The sequence below is a fragment of the Apium graveolens genome, chromosome 1 (assembly GCF_009905375.1).
Source record: "Apium graveolens cultivar Ventura chromosome 1, ASM990537v1, whole genome shotgun sequence".
NCBI lineage: Eukaryota > Viridiplantae > Streptophyta > Magnoliopsida > Apiales > Apiaceae > Apium > Apium graveolens.
In genome coordinates, this window is record NC_133647.1 from 4,047,699 (window position 1) to 4,070,670 (window position 22,972).

The 22,972-nt window shown below is 35.7% G+C and overlaps 1 protein-coding gene across 1 annotated transcript; it reads right to left on the reverse strand.

Annotated features, from left to right (window-relative positions):
* Positions 1-141: 141 nt before the first annotated feature.
* LOC141705828 (uncharacterized) lies at positions 142-21,657 on the reverse strand. The gene is made up of 14 exons (XM_074508957.1): positions 21,300-21,657; positions 5,374-5,475; positions 5,198-5,293; positions 4,987-5,118; positions 4,731-4,904; positions 4,527-4,634; positions 4,358-4,414; positions 4,189-4,245; positions 4,010-4,064; positions 2,804-3,915; positions 2,258-2,716; positions 1,902-2,154; positions 789-1,816; positions 142-686 (listed from the first exon to the last, which is right to left on the reverse strand). The coding sequence occupies exons 1-14, from the start codon at positions 21,655-21,657 to the stop codon at positions 142-144; spliced, it is 4,536 nt and encodes a 1,511-aa protein (XP_074365058.1).
* Between the last annotated feature and the right edge of the window lie 1,315 nt (positions 21,658-22,972).

The following is a 22,972-nucleotide window of genomic DNA, read 5'->3' on the forward strand; positions in this document are numbered from 1 at the left end:
GTTGAATGGTGCATTCACTATTTCAGCCCTTCCAGCCTTAGGCAGAACAGGTAATATTTGTCAAAAATCGCCTCCAAAAACAACTGTAATACCACCAAAGGGTCTTCTTCCTTGTTCTACATCAACGGCAACCATTATGTCTCACAAGCTTCTGTTAACGGCTTTAATTGCATAGCGATGCTGCATTGGAGCTTCATCCCATATTATAAGACTTGTGTGCTGCATCAACTCTATAATGTCTGTACCATGTTTTATTCCAGCAATAGAACTCTGATCTAATTTAAGAGGTATCTTAAACCTAGAATGAGCTGTTCGGCCACCAGGAAGAAGTGTAGCAGCAATTTCTGAGCCTGCAACAGGAAGAACAATCTTTCCTTCTGATCGAAAACGTGAACAAAGAGTTTGCCAAAGAAACGTTTTACCGCATCCACCACTCCCGTAAACAAAAAACATTCCACCTTTATTTTTGTTTACATTATCAACAACTGCATTATATACATCCAGCTGCCTTGAGTTCAGATTTTTATGAGCTTTGTCATGATTAAGTCTCAATTCTTCTTTATTGTAGCTAGTTTCCTCAACAATAAGACGATTGACAAAAGTGTGGAAAAATCGTTCGTCAGGAAATGACATCATATGAAAATCTCTTAAGGACTTACCAACATCATTTAACAACTTTTCAATCTCTGCACAAAAAAAAATGGTAAATGATCCGACATCTAAATAAAAGTAATAAAAAAATACTACAAAGTAACAAACGTAAAATGTATTTAATACTGATCACACACCTGCTAAAGCATAGTTCTGGATTTCATACTCGGACAGTGTTAAATGAATGTTATCTGAAATCTTACGCCGGATATAAAGAACATCGTCTGACAATGCTGGCCAGTGTTTTTCCCATATCGCAAGCGGATCAGACACCGAACAATATGCCAGTATGTTAACAAACATAGCCCGAATTTGGATTGGCATAGCTGATAATGCATTTTCTTCCAAAGCATCATGCCATTGCTTGTCATTATTCAATAGACCAAGAGCACCACATGCTTCCTTAAATGTATCATATGTAGTTCCATCAATAGTGCGCAACTGAGAGAAAGATAAAGCACCTTTACATCTAATTAACAACATTCGAAGGTGAAATAATTCACCAGTTGTTGCATGAACCTCTGCTAACCTCCCAACCACATCACCTCTTTGTCTAAGCTTCCATTTAGCAGTTTTCTTTATCCATGTAAACTGGGTGGGAAAGTCAGAATACGTAAAATTTCGAGCTTGTGGAAATTCACTGTTAGCTACAAACCAAGCCTCTAGTTTACTTTTTTTGGAAGTCGCGTTATTGCACACATTCTCCAAATCTGCAGAAATCTGAAAATTCAAGTACTTCTGACCGGGCAAATGTATTGGTAAGTGTTCAACACTTGGGGAACGATGGTGAATGTCAAACCCAAAAATCCTCCAAGATGTCTCAGATGCACAAACATATCTACCATCAAGAAAATTCTTTACCTCATCCAAATTCTTCACGGATCTTGCAGTTTGTTCACTCCCTGATTTGTTACTTTTCTTCTTCAACAACATTGTAGCAGTGTCATGACCCTTTAAACAGTACTTGAAGAGATATTTCAACGATCTTGAACTGTTGCAAATTTCCAGATTTATATGACACTGAAATCGCAACAGAAGATCTCGATTGTATGGAACTACATATTGATTGTCAAGGTTGATCCCTTTTTTGTTGATAACTCTACCAGTGTTACGCCTCCGATAAACAGGAAAACCACAATCGTCAAAATAGGTATTACCATTAAACCTGAAAAAAAAAACATTACATGCGTCGAGATTAATAATAAAATAGACTTATTACAGAACATATGTATCATTCTATTTACTCAGACCTCTTTGGGAAATGACGCATGCATTTTCCTTTAACCATACATGGAGATGTGTATAAGTCTTTACCACAGGGTCCATGCATCATGTAATTTTTAACAACTTCATATGCTATTGGATCAGAATTCTTATCTGGTATTTCAGCAGAAACCAACCGGTCAACCTTTTCAATAGAATTAGGTCTGCTTTCAGGGCTCAGCCAGATTAGCATATGCACGTGTGGCAAGCCACGCTTCTGGAATTCAATTACATGCATAACTGTGCAAAACATAAGTAAATAAAATATTTAATCTATGCATGTGTGTGGATATGATTAAAAAAAATTAAATGTAAAATTGTCGGTGTCCAGATTTTTTTTTACCTCCTATACACTTTCCAAAGTAGTTCTTCTTTTTAAACAAATCTAATAGCTGATCAAGCTTCAGTTTAAACACGCGAGAAACAATATCCGGTGCATCAACAAGATCAACATTGGGCAACAATTTAAGCATTTCTTGTATCTCTGGCCACTTTGAGTTGCAAGTCATGGTGAGAAATAAGGATGGATGACCAATTGCACGACATATCGCCAAGGAATCCTTAAAGTATTGAGACATGTATCGTTGGGATCCAGTGAATGAAACAGGCAGTATAACAGCTTTTCCAACATGCATTGGATCATGGTCATCTTTACTGAGAGCATCATGCACAGAATTATACAAATCATCATGGATGGTAGTTTGATGCGTTGAAACCCAGTCTAATCTATATTGTTCAATGGCAGCAAACTGATCCACAACATATTGTTGCCACAAACGTCCTGCAAGGTGTGGCGTTAAACCTGAAATTAATGAGACGATGGTGAGAATATACACATGGCCATTACGCATTTTATATTCTAATCACATTGCTTACTTTTAATAAATACCTTCAGAAGTGCGTATCATAATCTTGTAACAATAATATTCTCTTAGTGAAACATGTCGCCTCTGTGTTAAGTCAGGATCAAGGTCTTCATCATCTAAATTCTCTATTTCAGAGTATTTATTGCTTATCAGAGGTATACATTTATGATAACCCTCGGTTCCCCAAGGAAACAGTAGTGGATATTGCAACTGCATGAAATGTGGATCTGTTTCATATATCCTCTTCAATCCTTCTTGTTTGGAATTCACAATCGTGTCTCTAAAACCACCGGTATCCGTATCATCACTAACAATGAAAGCAGCAACTTCATCAGATGGAGTAATGTGGTTTGGTCTACCGCTAGAAGATTGAGATGATATGAGGACTAACTTAAACTCATCCAGCTCTTCATTTTTAAACCGATTCTGAGCCATGCGAAAAGCTTTGATTAACTCATTGTTCTTGTCTAACATACCTAAAAGTTCCTCGACAATATCTGGATCAACATTGTCAGAAGCACCTCCCATTGCATTGATTCTATTCTCAACCTCATTCTGCGTGTCGTATATGTAGAACTGGTAGAATTTGGGTGAAGATCCATCTAACGGTACTAAACTCCCAACTAAATGATAGTTTTGACCTTGTAAGCGAAAACAATAATGAGAGCTACCTCTGTTTATTGAGTTATCAATATTACCACCGCTGGAAGTGAATTGGAACATGCAGTTGTACACTCTTATGTACTGTTTAAAATGCCTCGATTTCTCACCACCAAGTAACAAAGAAGCTAGTGGTTCTGGTGGCGGCCTTTCTTTTGGCAAATGTATCTGACCATTACGACAACACATAGAAAATGTGGGCTCTTTACGCGGACATGATTTATTATTACGCTCTTCGTTCCACATAGTAGCACCACATTTATTGCACAACTTTGACGGACGATCAAGATCCATATATCCACACCACAAATTCTGATTCAATATTACCTCTTCCATGTCATCATGATACATATCATCAATTCCAACATCTGAATCACTTGACTCTGAATCCACAAATTCAACCACATTGTCAAAATCTGATATCAAATTCCTCTTTTCTGGAGATGCTTGTTCTTTATCCTTTCCTTTACTCTTTCTTGACAATCAGTTCATGGGGATTATGAAAACTTGACCATAAAGGAGATGTCGGAGGTTGACTCATTCGTCCATGTTCAAATATTTTATTAGACTTTGACAATGCGTCAACATTATTCATAGAGGATGTACCAGGTCTTTTTCCTATAACTGTTGAAGAATGAACAAATACTTCAGCACACAAATATGTGAATGGTAATAATGGGATCAATCTCAGCAAGGTAATTTTTTTTATAAATTCGCATATCAGGAAACATGTAATAACAAAACGTACACATGGGATCTGTATAAATCTTCTCGATATTAGGGCCACGTACCCTGCATTTCTTAGCTGCAACAAAATACACAAAAGAATTTTAAATTGTTTTCACAACAATAAAAACATGAAATCTTATAAATGAACATGCATAATCATGTACTAATGTGCATCACACAAAACTTACTCTGTGGTATTGTCTTCCTATTATCAACATTATGACCACGTAATCTACATTTATTAGCTGCAGCAAGAAATAACAATGGATTCTTGTTGGTCGTAATAGAAAATAAAACATAAAGTATTACAAATCTTATGAATTAGAAATTTTATAAACTGATTAATAGATAACACACATGATTCTTCTGAAGGCGTAAATTGGTAGTCTTGGTGTTTCGTAGAAACACTGTTATTAGTAGCTAAAATTTTCTCAATATTGCGACCACGTACTCTACGTTTCACAGCTGTAACAAACAACATGATATAATGTTAGCAATTTAGTAAACGCAACAGAGCATACAAAAATATTTATTTCAATATAAAGTTATAATGTAACATACACGGCAAATTGGTAATATCTGAGAGTGTAGCAGGTTGATCCATGCACCTAACAATTGGAGTGTTATTCTCTTCAACTGTAATCCCCGAAATAGGTGAAATTTGTACACTGACAGGCGTGCTATTTGATCCACCAAGAGGTCTCAGACCCACACTTCTGCTCATACGTTTCAAATCTACAACAAAAAAAAATAGAACAAATAGTCATACAAACATTCCCACTTCTGAACTTTATATTGGTAAAATAAACACAAATACCTGTGAAGGAAGTCCGGGTGGTTCTATTAGACAAAACATCAGCAACAAAATTAGATGGATTGTGTGGACTGGAATCTCGCAATACATTTGTATTACTATTGAATAATGTCTGTAAAGGAGACCTAAATCCAACTACAAAATGCATATGAATCATGAGTTCCCAACATTCACTAATGTAACAGATAATAAACAATAATAATGGAAAATATACCAGATGATAATGCAGAACCTGTTGACTGTGTATTCGAGACTGTAACATTGGGACTCTGATTTTCTTTTTCAACACATACGTTTCTACGCTTCACAACTAATTCAATGAGACGAATATAAGAACATGAATTAGAACACAATCTACATACAAAATGTAAGAGGAAGAATGATATTCACCATTCGACTCAGAAACAGGAAAACTTGGGGTAGCTTGCAACAGAGAAGATTGATTTGAGCCCTGATCTGATGAATCTTGGCTGCGAATCAAACGTTTCAACCCTACGGACAAAAACATAAAATCATTCAAAATCATATAACACTTAACGTGATTGATAGTTAACAGTTATTCATGATGAAATCAAACCTAAAAGTGATGTCCTTGCGGATCCTGAGCCTTCCAGGGAGCGTGAATCCATGCTTGACATGAGATCGACAGAGCTAAATCATCATCGTCTCTTATATGCACAAATCAAAAAAATATGAGTAAACGATAATGAATTGAAGGCGTGGATGAGTATTATAGAATCAAAAAGATACATAAGAATTCGAATTTTGAAATTTGATTGTGAGGGATGATAAAGTAGATTGATTTCACGTGTAAACAAATTCAAAAAAATTCAAACGTACCATTCAGTTGCTACAATCAGGGAGTGGGTTAGGTGTATTTAGGTTAGTTTCTAAAATGGGTTCTAATGCATTTAAATCTTAAAAGATCCATGGATATGTGTATAATATAATGTTTTATGTGTAAAAAAATTAAATGGATCATGGATAGTGGGTCATGGGTAAATTAATGGGTAAATTTAGTGAGTAAATTCTAAATGGGCATTAGTAGCCTTTAAGATAATACAGATTCATACCAAAGTAATTTTGGAAGTTCTACGTAAACACTTGCATTCTCTCAACTAAATTAGATATAATTATATTTTTCTATTAAATCGTTGTTTAGTAGAATTTTCAGCCGAGTTAATTAAGTCGAGTTGGAGTTAATCAAGCTGAATTGAGTTGACAACTGATGGAATCTAAATATCTATGCTAACTTGACTTGTTTAATTTAATGTCTCGTTTATCTAAACAAGTCGGCTTTTAATGAGTCAGTCAAGCCGGACCGTTTAATTTCAGAGTTAAGTCGAGCCGACCCCTTTGATTAAATAATAAAATAATAATTTTTAAAAGATAAAAACATTTGTATAATAACTTTTTTTCCTTATTGGACATCAAATAATTTAGGATAAACATCAAAATATTAATAGTAAAACAACTAATTAACAACTCAAAAATAATTGTTATATACATGTGATATAAGTAAATTATGTATTAAAAATGTGATGTTTAAATTATTATTTTTTTGTTCATTTATTTTAGCCATAACTATTTTTTGTTTATTTATTTTAGTCAATAAGTGTGGCCCAAAATAGTCACCGACATTTAAACTAGCCCAAAATATATACTGGACACTCGATTTCCGATACTCTGCGAATTTTAAAAATTTATTTTGTAAATTATATTTTTTTATTAAAAAAATAAACATGCAATTAGTGGATTTTAAAAATAAGCGCACAAGTACAAAGAATCATTAAAAATTAAGTATTCATTGTTTTTCAATTAATTTTAATAATTATGATTTAGATTTATTATTATTAAAATTTTAAATTTTCAAAATTAAATTTTAACATATGAGTTAAATTTATCAAACACATCACCAACTTATACCTACATTTATCTAAACACCTAAATAAGTTATTGTTAGGAATATATGTGCATTAGTTTGATGATATGTTTAACAAAACACTTAAGTAGAAATCTAGTGTTTGTAGCCTCAACGGATAAGACCACTTTGGCTATCCGTTGATGGTGTAGATTTACTTAGAAATAAGTCTAGTGTTGTAGCACATTTCAGTCTCTGAATTTGAGATATAATTCTTAAATGTTGAGGGAAATTATAAGTCATGTTGACTACTGAAGGATATGCAGATAGGAAGGTCAATTGTAAATATTTCATGCCTTGTAATTTTGTATAAATGAAATGGTGTCAACGGATAACTTAAAGACCTTCAACGGATGAGAAACAAAGCTTCAACGGATGTCTCTAAAGCTTCAACGGATAACATCCTTCAACGGATGAGTGCATCAACGGATAGAGCTTCAACTGCTAACACATCAACGGATAAAGCCATCAACGGATGAAGGCTTCAACGGATGTTCTGTTAAATAGCAGTTGACAAGTGGTAGTTGTACCTACAAACAGAGGCACATGGGTTGACAGAGACAACTGAGATGTGGTAGCCTATTTCAGGAACATCAGAAAAAGCAGCCGTTCTACTCTAGCATAAAGAGACAATAGTCAACAATGCACTGGAGTAAAATGGAGAAGAAACAAGTGGAGAACTTATTTTATTATTGTACTTTTTATCTTTGTCTTCACTTGTAAACTTGGTGTTATATAAACCAAGTAGCAGCTAGTAATTAGATAGAATTTTTCCAGAGCTGTTTAGAAAAATCTTGAGAAAAATTATCTAGTTTGTACTAGGATGCAGCTGTGATCAACTTCTTGAATCACAGATTTTCTGAAATACCATCTCTGGTGGAACAACAAATCCACCAGAAAAGTTTTTAAGGTCTGTTGTGTTCTGTACTTTTGTGCTTGAATATATATCTGTCTGTATTAGCTTAAAGCAATTCACACACTTGTTTATCTTAAACACACAGCCTTTGAAACTGCTCAAAACTTGAAAAAGTTTTGAGATTTACATTCAACCCCCCTTCTGTAAATCTCATTGTTAGTTCACTAGGAATAACAATTGGTATCAGAGCCGGCTCTTGACACACAAAGAGTTTAAAGTTCTTGGAAACTAACAAAGATGAGTAAGAAGGATATTGGAGTAAAAATCCCAGTTCTTGACAAAGACAGTTATCACCATTGGAAGGTGAAAATGCACCTTCATCTACTCTCCCAAGATGAAGGTTATGTAAACTGCATTGAGAATGGTCCTCACATTCCCCACAAAGTAGCCACAGTTGCTACATCCACAATTGTTGTTGGTCAATCCATTCCAAAACCTAGAGCAGAATGGACAATGGAAGACACAGAAGAAGTCCACAAGGATAAGAAGGCTATGAACATTTTGTTTAATGGTCTTGACAAGGATATGTTTGATAATGTGATAAATTGCACAACTGCCAAAGAGGTTTGGGACACAGTTCAGCTACTGTGTGAAGGTACAGAACAAGTAAAAGAAAACAAAATGCAGCTTCTCATTCAACAGTATGAGTATTTTCATTTTGAAGAAAATGAATCTTTAAATGACACATTCAATAGATTCTAAAAGCTGTTGAATGGACTGAAGCTGTATGGTAGAGTGTACCAGGTGAAGGATTCAAATCTTAAATTTTTAAGATCCTTGCCAAAGGAATGGAAACCCATGACTGTCTCCTTGAGAAACTCTCAAGATTATAAGGACTTCACTCTTGAAAGATTATATGGAATCTTGAAGACTTATGAACTAGAGCTGGAATAGGATGAGGTATTGGAGAAGGGAAGAAAGAAAGGAGGTTCAGTTGCCTTGGTAGCTGAAAATGAGAAAGAATGCAGACAAGAAACTGTGAGATCAACATTAAACTCCAAAAATGGCACAAGCAAATCAGAATCAAGCAAGGGTAAGGAGCAAGTTGCTGAGAATGAAGACAACTCCAGTCAAGATGACTCTGATGGTATTGATGAGCATCTTGCATTTATGTCCAGAAGATTTGCAAAGATGAAATTTAAGAAAAACACTAGAGCCACTAAACCTCATAAGAACATGGTGGACAAATCCAAGTTCAAGTGTTTCAATTGTGGTATAAGTGGACACTTTGCAAGTGAGTGCAGAAAGCCAACTACTGAAAAGAAGAAATTTGACCAAGTAGATTACAAAAAGAAATATTTTGATCTGCTCAAGCAAAAGGAGAAGGCTTTCATTACTCAAGAAAAAGATTGGGCAGCTGATGGAGAAGAAGAGGATGAAGATGTGGAATATGTCAACTTGGCTCTCATGGCTGATTCTGAGGAAAATGAAGTTAGTTCATCAAGCAACCAGGTAATCACTACTGATTTAACACAGCTTACTAAAGAAGAGTGCAATGATGCTTTTAATGACATGTCTACTGAATTGTATCACTTGCGTGTGTCTCTTAAATCTCTTGCTAAAGAAAATAATAGGATTAAAGAGAACAATCTGTTCTTAAGTAATAGAAATGCTGTGTTAGAAGATAAGTTGATTGACCTAGAGAAAACTAAGCTACATTGTATATCTGTTGAAAATGAACTAGCTGAATCTGTTAAGAAAGTAGAAATACTTTCTAATCAATTAGAGAGAGAGCAAGAGGTGATTAAAGCCTGGAAGACATCTAGGGATGTTAGTGCTCAAATTGTCAAGGTCCAAGGAATTGAATCATTTTGTGAGACTGCCTGGGATAAAAACAAAAAGAAAATGGAATTAATTGATGGGCTGTCAACGGATGTGGAATCAACGGATGATGAAAATTATCCGTTGAAGGAAGAAAAGGAGCATCCGTTGAAGGTTCCTCAATTAAAACAGGCAGATGTTTCTAAAAGTGAAAATCTAAAGAAACTCAACAAAAAGTTTGGTTCAACTTCCAAGAACTTTGTCAAAGAAGAAGCAAGCACATCCAAAGATTTCAGTAAGGTGAATATAGGACACATGACCTTAGAACAGTTAAAGAATAGGCTCAAAGTGGTTGAGGATAAAAAGGAAACTAAAAGGAAATCTAATAGAAATGGGAAGGTAGGGGTTAACAAACATAACAATTACACACCTGATAAGTATGCTCCTAGAAAAAGCTGTGTGCATTGTAATAGTGTTAATCATCTATCTGCTAATTGCAAATCCATTAAGAAAACTCCCATACCTGTACCCTCTTCCATGCCTAATATGTCTGCATCACCTCTGCATGCTATGCCTGTTATGTCTCAACAGAATCCTTATGCACATTTTGCAAACATGCCATATTTTAACAATCCTTATCTTGCTGCATTTAGTATGCCTCAAATGCCATACAATATGCCTATGTGGAATAACATGTTTGCACAATCCATGCCTTATCAAATTCCAAATGTGCTAAATGATTCTGTGACTAACCCTACACCTCAACCAACTACATCTAAGATCAAGGTTGACTCAAAGTTACCTAAGTCTAAAGATGCAGGAGGAATGAAGTCTAGGAGAAAGGCTAACATGAATGGACCCAAGGAAACTTGGGTACCAAAATCAACTTGATTGATTTTATGGTGTGCAGGGAAACAGAAGAAATCTATGGTACTTGGACAGTGGCTGTTCAAGACACATGACAGGAGATTTCTCCCTGCTCACAGAGTTTAAGGAGAGAGCTGGCCCTAACATAACCTTTGGAGATGACAGCAAAGGGTTTACTATGGGATATGGCTTGATTTCAACAAGGAATGTCATCATTGATGAAGTTGCATTAGTTGATGGTCTCAAGCACAACTTACTGAGCATCAGTCAACTATGTGATAGAGGGAATACAATTTCCTTCAATTCTGAAGCCTGTGTTGTCACCAGTAAGAAAGACAACAAAGTGGTTCTAACTGGAGTTAGAAAAGGAAATGTGTACTTAGCTGACTTCAACTCTACTGATGCAGAATCTATTACTTGTCTCTTCAGCAAAGCAAGTCCAGTTGAAAGTTGGCTATGGCACAAGAAGCTATCTCATTTGAATTTCAAGATAATGAATGATCTAGTCAAAAAGGACTTAGTTAGAGGAATTCGTCTTGTTGAATTCTCAAGGGATGGTTTGTGTGATGCTTGTCAGAAAGGCAAACAAAGGAAAGCATCATTCAAAAAGAAGCTTGAAACAATAATTGATGAACCATTACAGCTGCTACATATGGATTTGTTTGGACCAGTCAATGTATTGTCAATTGCAAGAAAAAGATATTGCTTAGTGATTGTAGATAATTTCTCAAAGTTTTCATGGGTCCATTTTCTTGGATCAAAGGATGAAGCAAGTGAAATCATTATCAATCACATCAGGCAAGTCAATAATCATCCTGACTTGAAGGTTAGGAATATCAGGAGTGATAATGGAACTGAGTTCAAGAATTTGACAATGAGGCTGTTCTGTGAAGAAAATGGAATCATGCATGAGTTCTCAGCTCCAAGAACACCTCAGCAAAATGGGGTAGTTGAAAGAAAGAATAGATCTTTAATTGAGGCTGCTAGAACAATGCTTGAAGAATCAAAGTTACCAACATATTTCTGGGCTGAAGCTGTTAATTGTGCCTGCTACACTCAGAATATTTCTTTGATCAATCAAGCTAAAGGCATGACTCCTTATCAGTTGTTCAAGAGAAGAAAACCAACTCTAAACTTTCTTCATGTCTTTGGATGTAAATGCTTTATACTGAGAAATCAATCTGACCATAAAGGGAAGTTTGATGCAAAGGCTGATGAAGGGATATTTGTTGGTTACTCAGCTGGAAAATCTTATAGGGTCTACAATCTAAGAACCAACATTGTTATGGAATCTGTGCATGTTGTGTTTGATGATAAAAAGATTGATGGACTAACAGATGAGGGACACCATGAGAGACTCAAATTTGACAACATTGAGATATATTGTGATGATAGTGAAGAGGATACTGATGGAGATGACACTTCAAAAGGGGTTCAAAACATGCCCTTGGATAATGCACAAAATTCTGCATCCGTTGATAGAGGCAATGCAGTATCCGTTGAAAGATATAATGCATCATCCGTTGAAGTACAAAATGAAGCATCCGTTGATCATAGTTCATCAATGGATAATCGATTTACATCATCAGTTGATAGAACTCCAAGTTTCCTGCAAAGGACCAACAACTCAGGGGGAGTTTCAACTAATCAACACTCTGTCTCACATCATGACAATACTGAGGCCACCTCATCTAGAGTATATCTTCCACCTCAAAGGAAATGGACCAAGAATCATCCCTTTGAACTGATCATTGGTGATGCATCATCTAAAGTGTAAACAAGAAAAGCTACTCAAGATGAATGTCTGTATAGTAGTTTTCTATCTCAGGAGGAACCTAAGAAAGTGGAAGAAGCTTTATTGGATCCATATTGGATATTAGCTACGCAGGAAGAGCTGAACCAATTTGAGAGAAACAAAGTTTGGAAGCTGGTACCCAAACCAAAGAACAAGAGTCCTATTGACACAAAATGGGTATTCAGAAACAAGATGGATGAAAATGGCATTGTCATAAGGAATAAAGCCAGATTGGTTGCTAAAGGCTATTCTCAACAAGAGGGAATAGATTTTGATGAGACATATGCTCCTGTTGCAAGACTTGAAGCCATCAAAATTTTTCTAGCCTATGCAGCCCATGCCAATTTCAAAGTCTATCAAATGGATGTCAAGAGTGCATTTCTAAATGGAAAATTGGAGGAAGAAGTTTATGTAAGTCAACCTCCAGGGTTTGAAGATCCAAATTTTCCAGACTATGTGTATTATCTGTTGAAAGCACTCTATGGACTGAAGCAAGCACCTAGAGCCTGGTATGAAACCTTATCAAAATTCCTTTTGGAGAATCACTTCACTAGAGGTACTGTTGATAAAACTCTCTTCTTTAGGAATGTTAATGGCTCTAGTATACTTGTTCAAATTTATGTAGATGACATAATATTTGGATCTACAGATGATAAGCTTTGTAAAAAGTTTGCTAAGCTAATGCAAAGTAATTATGAAATGAGCATGATGGGAGAACTAACCTATTTTCTTGGTTTACAAGTTAAGCAAGTTAGTGATGGAATTTTCATTAGTCAAACTAAATATATTTATGATCTTTTAAAGAAGTTTGACTTAATAGAATGTTCATCTGTAAAAACTCTCATGGCCACTGCCACCAAACTTGAATTAAATAAGACTGAAAGGTCTGTGGACATTACAAGTTATAGAGGCATGGTTGGTTCACTTTTATATTTAACTGCCAGTAGACCAGATATAATGTTTTCTACATGTCTCTGTGCTAGATTTCAAGCTGACCCTAAAGAATCTCACTTAGTAGCTATTAAAAGAATTTTCAGATATCTCAAGGGGACTCCAAATCTAGGAATTTGGTACCCTAGAGAGTCTGGTTTTGATCTAATTGGCTACTCAGATGCAGACTATGCAGGTTGCAAAATAGACAGGAAAAGTACAACAGGCTCCTGCCAATTCCTGGGAAACAATCTTGTATCATGGTTTAGCAAAAAGCAAAATTCAGTCTCTACTTCTACAGCTGAGGCTGAATACATTGCTGCTGGAAGTTGCTGCTCTCAAGTGTTATGGATGAGAAATCAACTCCTTGATTATGGACTACATGTTGATAGAATTCCTATTTTTTGTGACAACACAAGTGCCATAGCTATAACAGAGAATCCTGTGCAGCACTCAAGGACCAAGCACATTGATATCAAGTACCACTTCATTAGGAAACATGTGATGAAAGGTACAGTGGAACTTCATTTTGTTCCAAGTGAACAACAAATTGCAGACATATTTACCAAGCCACTTGATGAATCAACATTCACAAGATTGGTAAGTGAGCTAGGTATGCTTAATTACTCTTAAAATTAATGTCCTCATTGCAATTTGGATTGAAGCCTAAAATGTATTAGCTGCAAGAACAAATTTGATTTTTAACATAGATTATTCCATCAACGGATATTCCCTATCCGTTGAAAGTCAAAATTGTTCTGTCAACGGATGTTCATTATCCGTTGAAAGTCATATACATTTCTGGAATTTTTATCCGTCAACGGATAAAACTGAAGTGCTCTTCAACGGATGACAGTTTACCTTATCCGTTGAAATATCACATCAGTCGATTCAAGTGTTTCACAGCCGTTGATTCTATTGTCTTAACCGTTGATACTCATACATACAACTGTATGTATTTGTTTTAAAGGTAGTTTTTAGAATACTTACAGTTTATTCTTAAACGGCTGAAATTCACTTACACATATTTATTGTTTAATCTCTTATTTATGTTTTTTTTTATTTGAGAAAGTATATAAGCCCTTCTGATTTTTCATTTTTACTTTACGCTTTCTTGAAATTTCAAAGCTTTTACCATTTTCTCTCTGCAAAACCTTCAAGTTATTCTCTGCAATTTCTACTCACAACAATGGCACCAGTAGTGAAGATTATGTCTCAATCTGGGTTCATCTATGAGAAGAACAATTTCATAGCTTTGGTAGAAAAGAATGAAGCCCACTCAGATTATCACAAAATGATGGACTTCATCAAAAACTGTAAACTTAGCTATGCAATGCTGGAAGCCCCAATGATTTACTGTGAAGTAGTTGAGGAGATTTGGACAACTGCTGAGTTCAACTCCATAGATATGACTATCTCCTTCACTCTCAAAGGTAAAAATCACTGTGTTAACTGTGATGACTTACTAGCATGTTTTAAATTACCTGAGAACAATGCCATGACACCACACACTGATAATGATGTATCCAGCATGTTAGATTCCATAGGTTATTCTCTTAACTCTGCTAGTTTAGGGAGTATTAGAAGAAAAGGCCTTAGGGAAGAATGGAGTTTTCTTGGGGATGCCTTTATCAAGGTTTTCTCTGGGAAAATTAGCAATTTTGATGCCATAACTTCATCTCTTGTTAATATGCTCTATATGCTTGTTTCTGACAGGTATTTTAATTTTAGCAACTATATTATGCTAGAATTGGGTACTAGATTAGGTAACAAAGCTAATAGACCTAATAACATCTATTATGTTAGATTCTTTATGTTATTGGCTAACCATGTTGCTGAAGGTTTGGTCATTACGAATGAGAATAATAAACTCAAGTGTTGGGCACAAGAGAAAAGAGTTCTTGCAGATTTATTGAGAATGGATCTCAACAACAGTGTGCCATTGGTATATTTACCAATCATGAATGCACCACAGGTAGGTGAGGTAATTGCTTCTACAACTCCTACTTCTTCCAACCCCTCTATTTCTTTATCTTCTAGTGTGGCCATGGAATCTGTGACAATGCCCCAACAGATTCCTACCAAGGTCACCAAAACTAAACTTTCAAAATCAAAGACAAAGAAAACCACCTCTGTTGTTTCTCAAAAGACAACAGTTGTAACACCTACCATTAACCTTGAGGGGAGTGAACAGGGTGTGAGTGGTGAGGGGAGGGGTGAACATCAAAGAAACCCCCAGGATAAGGAAGGAGAGAAAAGTGCTTCCCAAGCTAGCCAAGCCACAGTTTCTCAAAAAGCTGTGGTGGTTGAAAAGGTTACTAGCATATCCCTAGCTGCATCCTCCCAAAAGGATGTAACTATTGAAAATAGTTCCAAACCAGGAACACACAAACGAGGGAGGGACACTAAAGCCAAACACTCACCAACAAAATCCTTTATTAGAAGAAAGAGAGCTAGAACCCAATCTTCTACACAGGGTGCACACACTGCACAGATACATCCATCTGTATCTATGCCTTCTCAAACTCAGTTTGATGTGGCTCCAACAAATGTGGAGTCACAGCCCCATTCTCTCACAATTAACACACATCAATCACCATACACTTCTTCACCATCTCTAGATGTGGATATGTTATTCCTATCAATTCCTGATTCTCCCTCTTTACAACTCAGGGAGGAGCCCCACTCAAATACAGGTGATCATCATCTTTTAGATGATTTGTTGGATCACCCGCAAATTCTTTCAGATGTAATTGAAGGATCTGTGTCACCAAAACTCATATCAATCTACACAGATTCAACAGTTATATCACTTTCAATTTCTACTTCTTTTCCTTCTTCAACGGATATCACTCATCCGTTGACAAGTGGTTGTTCTTCAACGGATAAGCTTAACAACAGTTATCCGTTGATACCATCAGTTTCACCTTCAACGGCTATTCCTCATCCGTTGATAGTCTCTACACACACAACTGAAACAATTCCAAGTGTAGAAGACTTGATTACTGTACAATCACTTCTAGGACTGAGGGAAGGGAGTGACAATTTAAGTGAGAGGCTGGGTTGCTCCCAGGCAAAAGGAGAGATTGAGAGCTTAAATATGCATGCTATTTCTTTCAGCATGGCAAAAGTAAGTGAGAGGAGTACCACCTTAGTAGGTGAAGGTGAGGGAGTGAGTTGTGTGAGCCAGGGGGAGCCCCTGATGCAAGAACATAGAGAAAATGAGAGAAAGACAGGTACAGCAGATATAAGGATGGATCCAGCCATTGCTAGTGAGTCAATGGTTGTGAATGATGCTGAAAAGGAAAGACAATTTCAGCAACATTACAAAGCTGTAATTGATAACATTTCCTTGGATGCTGACACTTTTACTCATCCTGTTTCAGCCTATCAAGTATTGGCTGCACAGGGCAATGTGGAGGCAGAAAAGACACTACATCTAGTACATACAACAGCATCTCTTCAAAGGGACAAAACTGCTATTAACAAGATGCCTTCAACAGCTGGTGAGTCATTTGAAGAATTTGGAGTAAATTCTGATGATGATGACTTTGTTTCTTATGATGGAAGCATGAACTTAGGGGGAGATGAAGGCCCTAGTTCTATTCCAAATCTACCTGAATGGGCCTTCACAAAGGAGTCTACAACAGGGCAATTCAATGTCTCCTTAGTCAAACAAATCAGTACTATCAAACAGGCCATTCAGAAAACTTCTCATGCTGGTACAAAGGCTATCCTTACAGCTCACTTGGACTCACTGCATCTCATGAAGTTGCAGCAAGTAAGACAGAATCTGAGTGTGGATGAACTCAGAAAGGATATTGCTGACTTGAAATCCTACAATTCTGAAAAATTGGATTCAGTCATGCCCTTTGGTACAATGCAGGACATTTTGTTGAGATTGAAAAAGGAATCACATACTGAAAAGAGGCTGGCCAAATTGGAAGACAGAGTTCAAGTTATTGAAGATTCTGTGGCCACCATTCTTCACAACCAACAATCTCAAACAAATCTACTTATGCAGCTGGCAAAAGCACAGGGCTTGACCCCTCTCCTTGATGATAACAAAAAGGGGGAGAGTAAAAGGGAAGGGGAAGGAGAGCCAGCTACAAAAATCCAAATATCTAAAGTGCTAGTTCCTGCCATCACTACTTCTCCAATCATTCAAATCAAAGGAAAGCCTGATGGAATTGATTTAATCCAGCTAGCAGCAGCTGAAATTCAAGTGAAAGAGCAAAGGAGGAGAATTGATGAAAGGATGCAACAGCTGTTTGGCTCAACACAAGATAAATCAATATCTGTGAAATATAGCACAAAGGTTGAACCAATCAATATGGAGCACAAGCCAGAAAGGAGAAATAAGGTTGGAGAGACTTCTTTCAAGAATCTAAAACCTATGGTTCTCAAGCCCAACACCAGATCCAGCAAGGACTCTACAAAGAACCATCTAGACTTTGCTCAGATGAAAGAAGTGGACTTTCCTCTTTCAAAGCCTGATGAAGACAAAGTTTTGAGACTAGCATCATAAAACACAAGGAGACCATGGATGAGGCAGTAAGGAGAAACATGGCTATTATCTTTAGAGAGGGAAAGAGCATATGTGTGATGCAAGGACATCCCAAATTCTCAATAGCCAAGAGGGAAGAAACCAAAAGGTTAAAGAAAGAAGCTGAAAAACTCAAGGCTGACAAAAGAGCACAAGCAAAGCTTGAACAAAAGCTAAAGTCAAGTTTAGTTGAAAATGAGAAAGGAATTGAAGTCAGGGGTGAAGACAAGATTGCAAACTTAGATGAGGTTTTTGGGAGTATATTTGGTGAAAGCATGGAGGAAAAAGAGAAATGGCAGAAGGGAAACAGAAGAAAGGCCAAGGCACATAGAAGGAGTGAAGGCAACACTGAAGAAACTAAATCTCTACCTTCCATACCTGAACCCTTTATTGCTGATCCCACTATAAACATCCATGGTGAACCAATCATCCCAAAAGTGGAACCTATTGATTGGGACACCATCAATTTGCCTACCTTTTTAACCACTCTTCCACTACCAAAGAAACAGAAAAGAAAATCCAAATCTACACCTCCCCTAAACTTTAAGAAATTCACTCAAAAACACAAACCTAACCCTAAGCCACCCATTTCTAAAGATGATTATGTTCACATCTGTGACATAAAAGAAATTTCAGACATTGAACTCTATCTGGATGAGCTGGAGGATGTAAGGGGAATTGCTGCTTACAGACAGCTACCAGAGAGATTGGTGTTCAGATACAAAGGAGCTGGGGAAAGAACATGGCCTCTCTACAGGATTCTGAATGAAGACTACTCTACCTTGATCAGAGTCTTTTCAGCCATACAAAAGGATTTTGGCTTTACCAGGACTGCCAAGACTGAAATTCTCAACAAGATTGCCAACATAAGGAAAACTTGGAGGGAGCCCAATGCTTTGCCCAGAACCTCACTCATTCAAGAAAGGGGAACTACAATTCACAAATCACCTCATTGGTTGATGGAATTCAGAGATGATAAAGGAGTCAGAAGATTTTTCAGACTTGAAGACCAACTCAAGATTGCCAGCAATGAAACTCTCAAAGAAATGCAATCTAAGTTGGATATCAGTGATGAAGATGAAGCTGAATTCTTCAGACAACTCCAACTCCAAATTGAGGAAAATGACAAAGGGCTAGGAAAGAAAACCAGGGATCAAAGAAGAAAAAGATGATTTGCTCAGGCTAGAGGAGCACCCTTGGAAACACTGTAAATCTTCAATTACCTTCTAGTACATACACTTTTGCAGCACTTTTAAATTTCTACTTAGTTTCAGTTCATATATTTGTTAAGTGTTTTGTTATCATCAAGTTAACCTTGAATTTATGTCTACAATTCTTATAGACAAATAGGGGGAGATTGTTAGGAATATATGTGCATTAGTTTGATGATATGTTTAACAAAACACTTAAGTAGAAATCTAGTGTTTGTAGCCTCAACGGATAAGACCACTTTGGCTATCCGTTGATGGTGTAGCTTTACTTAGAAATAAGTCTAGTGTTGTAGCACATTTCAGTCTCTGAATTTGAGATATAATTCTTAAATGTTGAGGGAAATTATAAGTCATGTTGACTACTGAAGGATATGCAGATAGGAAGGTCAATTGTAAATATTTCATGCCTTGTAATTTTGTATAAATGAAATGGTGTCAACGGATAACTTAAAGACCTTCAACGGATGAGAAACAAAGCTTCAACGGATGTCTCTAAAGCTTCAACGGATAACATCCTTCAACGGATGAGTGCATCAATGGATAGAGCTTCAACTGCTAACACATCAACGGATAAAGCCATCAACGGATGAAGGCTTCAACGGATGTTCTGTTAAATAGCAGTTGACAAGTGGTAGTTGTACCTACAAACAGAGGCACATGGGTTGACAGAGACAACTGAGATGTGGTAGCCTATTTCAGGAACATCAGGAAAAGCAGCCGTTCTACTCTAGCATAAAGAGGCAATAGTCAACAATGCACTGGAGTAAAATGGAGAAGAAATAAATGGAGAACTTATTTTATTATTGTACTTTTTATCTTTGTCTTCACTTGTAAACTTGGTGTTATATAAACCAAGTAGCAGCTAGTAATTAGATAGAATTTTTCCAGAGCTGTTTAGAAAAATCTTGAGAAAAATTATCTAGTTTGTACTAGGATGCAGCTGTGATCAACTTCTTGAATCACAGATTTTCTGAAATACCATCTCTGGTGGAACAACAAATCCACCAGAAAAGTTTTTAAGGTCTGTTGTGTTCTGTACTTTTGTGCTTGAATATATATCTGTCTGTATTAGCTTAAAGCAATTCACACACTTGTTTATCTTAAACACACAGCCTTTGAAACTGCTCAAAACTTAAAAAAGTTTTGAGATTTACATTCAACCCCCCTTCTGTAAATCTCATTGTTAGTTCACTAGGAATAACAGTTATAAGTAATAATTTATATATCCCTTATACGATATTTTTCAACTTTAATTAAAAAGTTATTCATTTTAAAAAAACTCCATATGTGCCCAAAGTTACCTGCACGTCTTAACTTTTTAGATTTAAAAAAAAATTCTCTTTCACTAATAATTACTTTTAATAATATACTATAAATATAACTAATAAAAATTTATAAATAAAAATAATTAGGTAAAATTACCCCGAATCAAAAAAAGGTATCACACCAAAACTTTTAATTTTCGTCTACTATTAGGGCGACACAATTCGGTCTCACCCTAAAAGTTAGACCGGGCCGAATTTACCGGTTCAAGATCCAGACTGAACTGAACATTATCGGTCCGGTTCGGGGTTTTAAAAATTAAATAAAAGTCCGATATTCTGTCCGATTTGGTTCAAACGTGAAAAAATCCGGTCCATATAAAAAGTTAAAAATTTATAAATATTATATTTTAATAATTTAAATTAATAGGTGATAAATTAATGAATAAAATAGATTTGACACTATACACTATAAATAGATTTATACACTACCTAAATATAAACTACTGTATAGCATTATTAGCACCTTTGTTCTGACTTGTGAGATATTCCAGATATTCATGATATAGTATTTTTTGTGTTAAACATATGTAATTTCGACAAAAGATAGAAAAATTTCAGACAATAATATATTCTCAATTTTGTAAAGAATAAATTTCAAAAGTCATCAAAATTCAATTAGTTAAAGGCATAATTTGGCCAACCCTAATTTTAAAATGAACACGACAATAATTTTTCCAAATGTAACTTATTTTTCTTTGTTGTAATATTTTTAATCATATTGATAAGAAGTATTTAAGAATTTGGAAAGTGTAAAACTGTTTGTAACAAGAGTAACATTTTGTTTAAGTATTTTACCTACACGTGTCTTTTTCCAGTGAACTAAACATGAATATAACACAGGAAACAAAATGAAGTTCAAATATAAAGGTTTTCAACTGCATTACATCACTCAATACCAAACTAAAAGTTGAGTCCGAGTTTAAACAAAAACAAACAAAGTTCCACTTCACTCCAGTAGCTCCGGTTACTAATTCACAAAGAAAAATAATCTTTTTGTAACAAAACTGGCGCTTGGATGGTCTACTCTCCTCATAACCTTCTTACCTTCCTCGTGAGCTACCTTCATCTCATGTAATATAGGAATCCTACCACAACCACGCTGAGCAGGCATTATATCCATGCACACAAATACCCCAAGAATCTCCTTAGCTGCATCTAAAAAATCTAGGGTATCATGAAATTTATTGGGAGTGATGTAAGCTTTTATGCATCCACTCACCAATTCTTCATAGATTGCTTGCCCTAGATGAGCAGTCGTAGTGATGTACTGGTAGACCTGTTCACGACGAGCATATATGGAATGTAAAATAGTCTGATACAGAACGAACCTCTTGTCATTCACCTCTTCATCTCTCTTTTCATTACCCTTCCACATGCTACTGAGTATTTGCCTTGTTTCCATGTCCAGCTTTGGGAACTTCTGAATTATCAAAAAAAAATTCAAACATTATTGCCTTATCTTACAATTCTTCATCTAGATTCATCTATGCAATCAAATAAAGAATGTTCTACTGATTATAAACTCCATTAACAAGCTGAAAATAAGCTACATTGTACAAACTATACTTAATCTTCTACTATGTTCATTAAGCTTACACACATATTATTAATTTACTGATTTGCAGAACAAGAAAAGATATTTTGAGAGAAAGAGAGAGAAATTAGACTATTATTAATCTACTGAATTTGCATATAATCGATCAACAAGCCACAGGTCAGACAACGGGAAAAAGTCCTTTTAAGGTTGTATATGGTCAGAATCCTTTTATTCCATTAGACTTGGCTCCCCTGCCAGCTACTAATAATTTCAGCAGAAATGCAGCTCATAGAGCTGATCATATCAAGAAATTACATGAGCAAGTCAGATTAAAATAGTAAAGCATAATGAGAAAGAAATTACATTTTGAAGGATTTTTATGGATTTTAGAAGGATTTTTTATGGATTTTAGAAATCATGGGGTATTCAATTGGGATTTTAAATAATCCTTTAAAATCTGAAGGTATTCAACAAAGATTGGAAAAAGTCTTTTAAAATGTGAGTGTATTCAATTTAGATTTTAAAAAGTCAATTAAAATTTGGTGGTATTCAATTTAGATTTTAAAAAATCCATCAAAATCTGATGGTATTCAAAAGTCTATGGATTTTCTTTTATTTCAAAAATTTATGAATTTTGATGGATTTTGCTAGTACATTTTTAATATCTTGAAATCTTTTCAAAATACATGAGATTTTGATAGATTTCTAAAAAACTCCACAAAATCTGCAAGACTCTGCAAGAATTTGGATCAACTCCATCAAAATCCACGAAGAATTGAAATCAACGAAATCTTTTAAAATCCATATATTATTAACAATCCTTTAAAATCTGAAATGAATACACCCCCCTAAAGCATAATGAGAAATACAAGAAGCAAGGGGACAAGTTTAGAAAGCCAGCTGTCTACAAAGAGGGTGATCTGGTATGGATTCATCTGCGTAAGGAACGCAGATTGAACTTCCTGGTAACTATGTTACATTTAATGTGTCTGATCTCTCTCCTTATATAGATAATGACAACAATAAAGACTCGAGGATGAGTCATTTTTCAATCCGGGGAGAATGACGCATAAAAATCAGAATTCTGAGAAGGCTGCCCAGAATTGTAAATTCTAAATTAACATATTTGCATTATGCTTAGTTTCTTGTGTTCTTATCATTTCCTAGACTAGTTCATGAA

Excerpts from the sequence above, each read along its gene's own strand:
- LOC141705828 (XM_074508957.1), bottom strand. The coding sequence starts at position 21,657 with ATGGAAACAAGGCAAATACTCAGTAGCATGTGGAAGGGTAATGAAAAG. Across the intron at positions 2,717-2,803 it reads TATGATACGCACTTCTGAAG|GTTTAACGCCACACCTTGCA; the intron begins GTATTTATTAAA and ends CATTAATTTCAG. Across the intron at positions 687-788 it reads CCAGAACTATGCTTTAGCAG|AGATTGAAAAGTTGTTAAAT; the intron begins GTGTGTGATCAG and ends TTTTTTGTGCAG.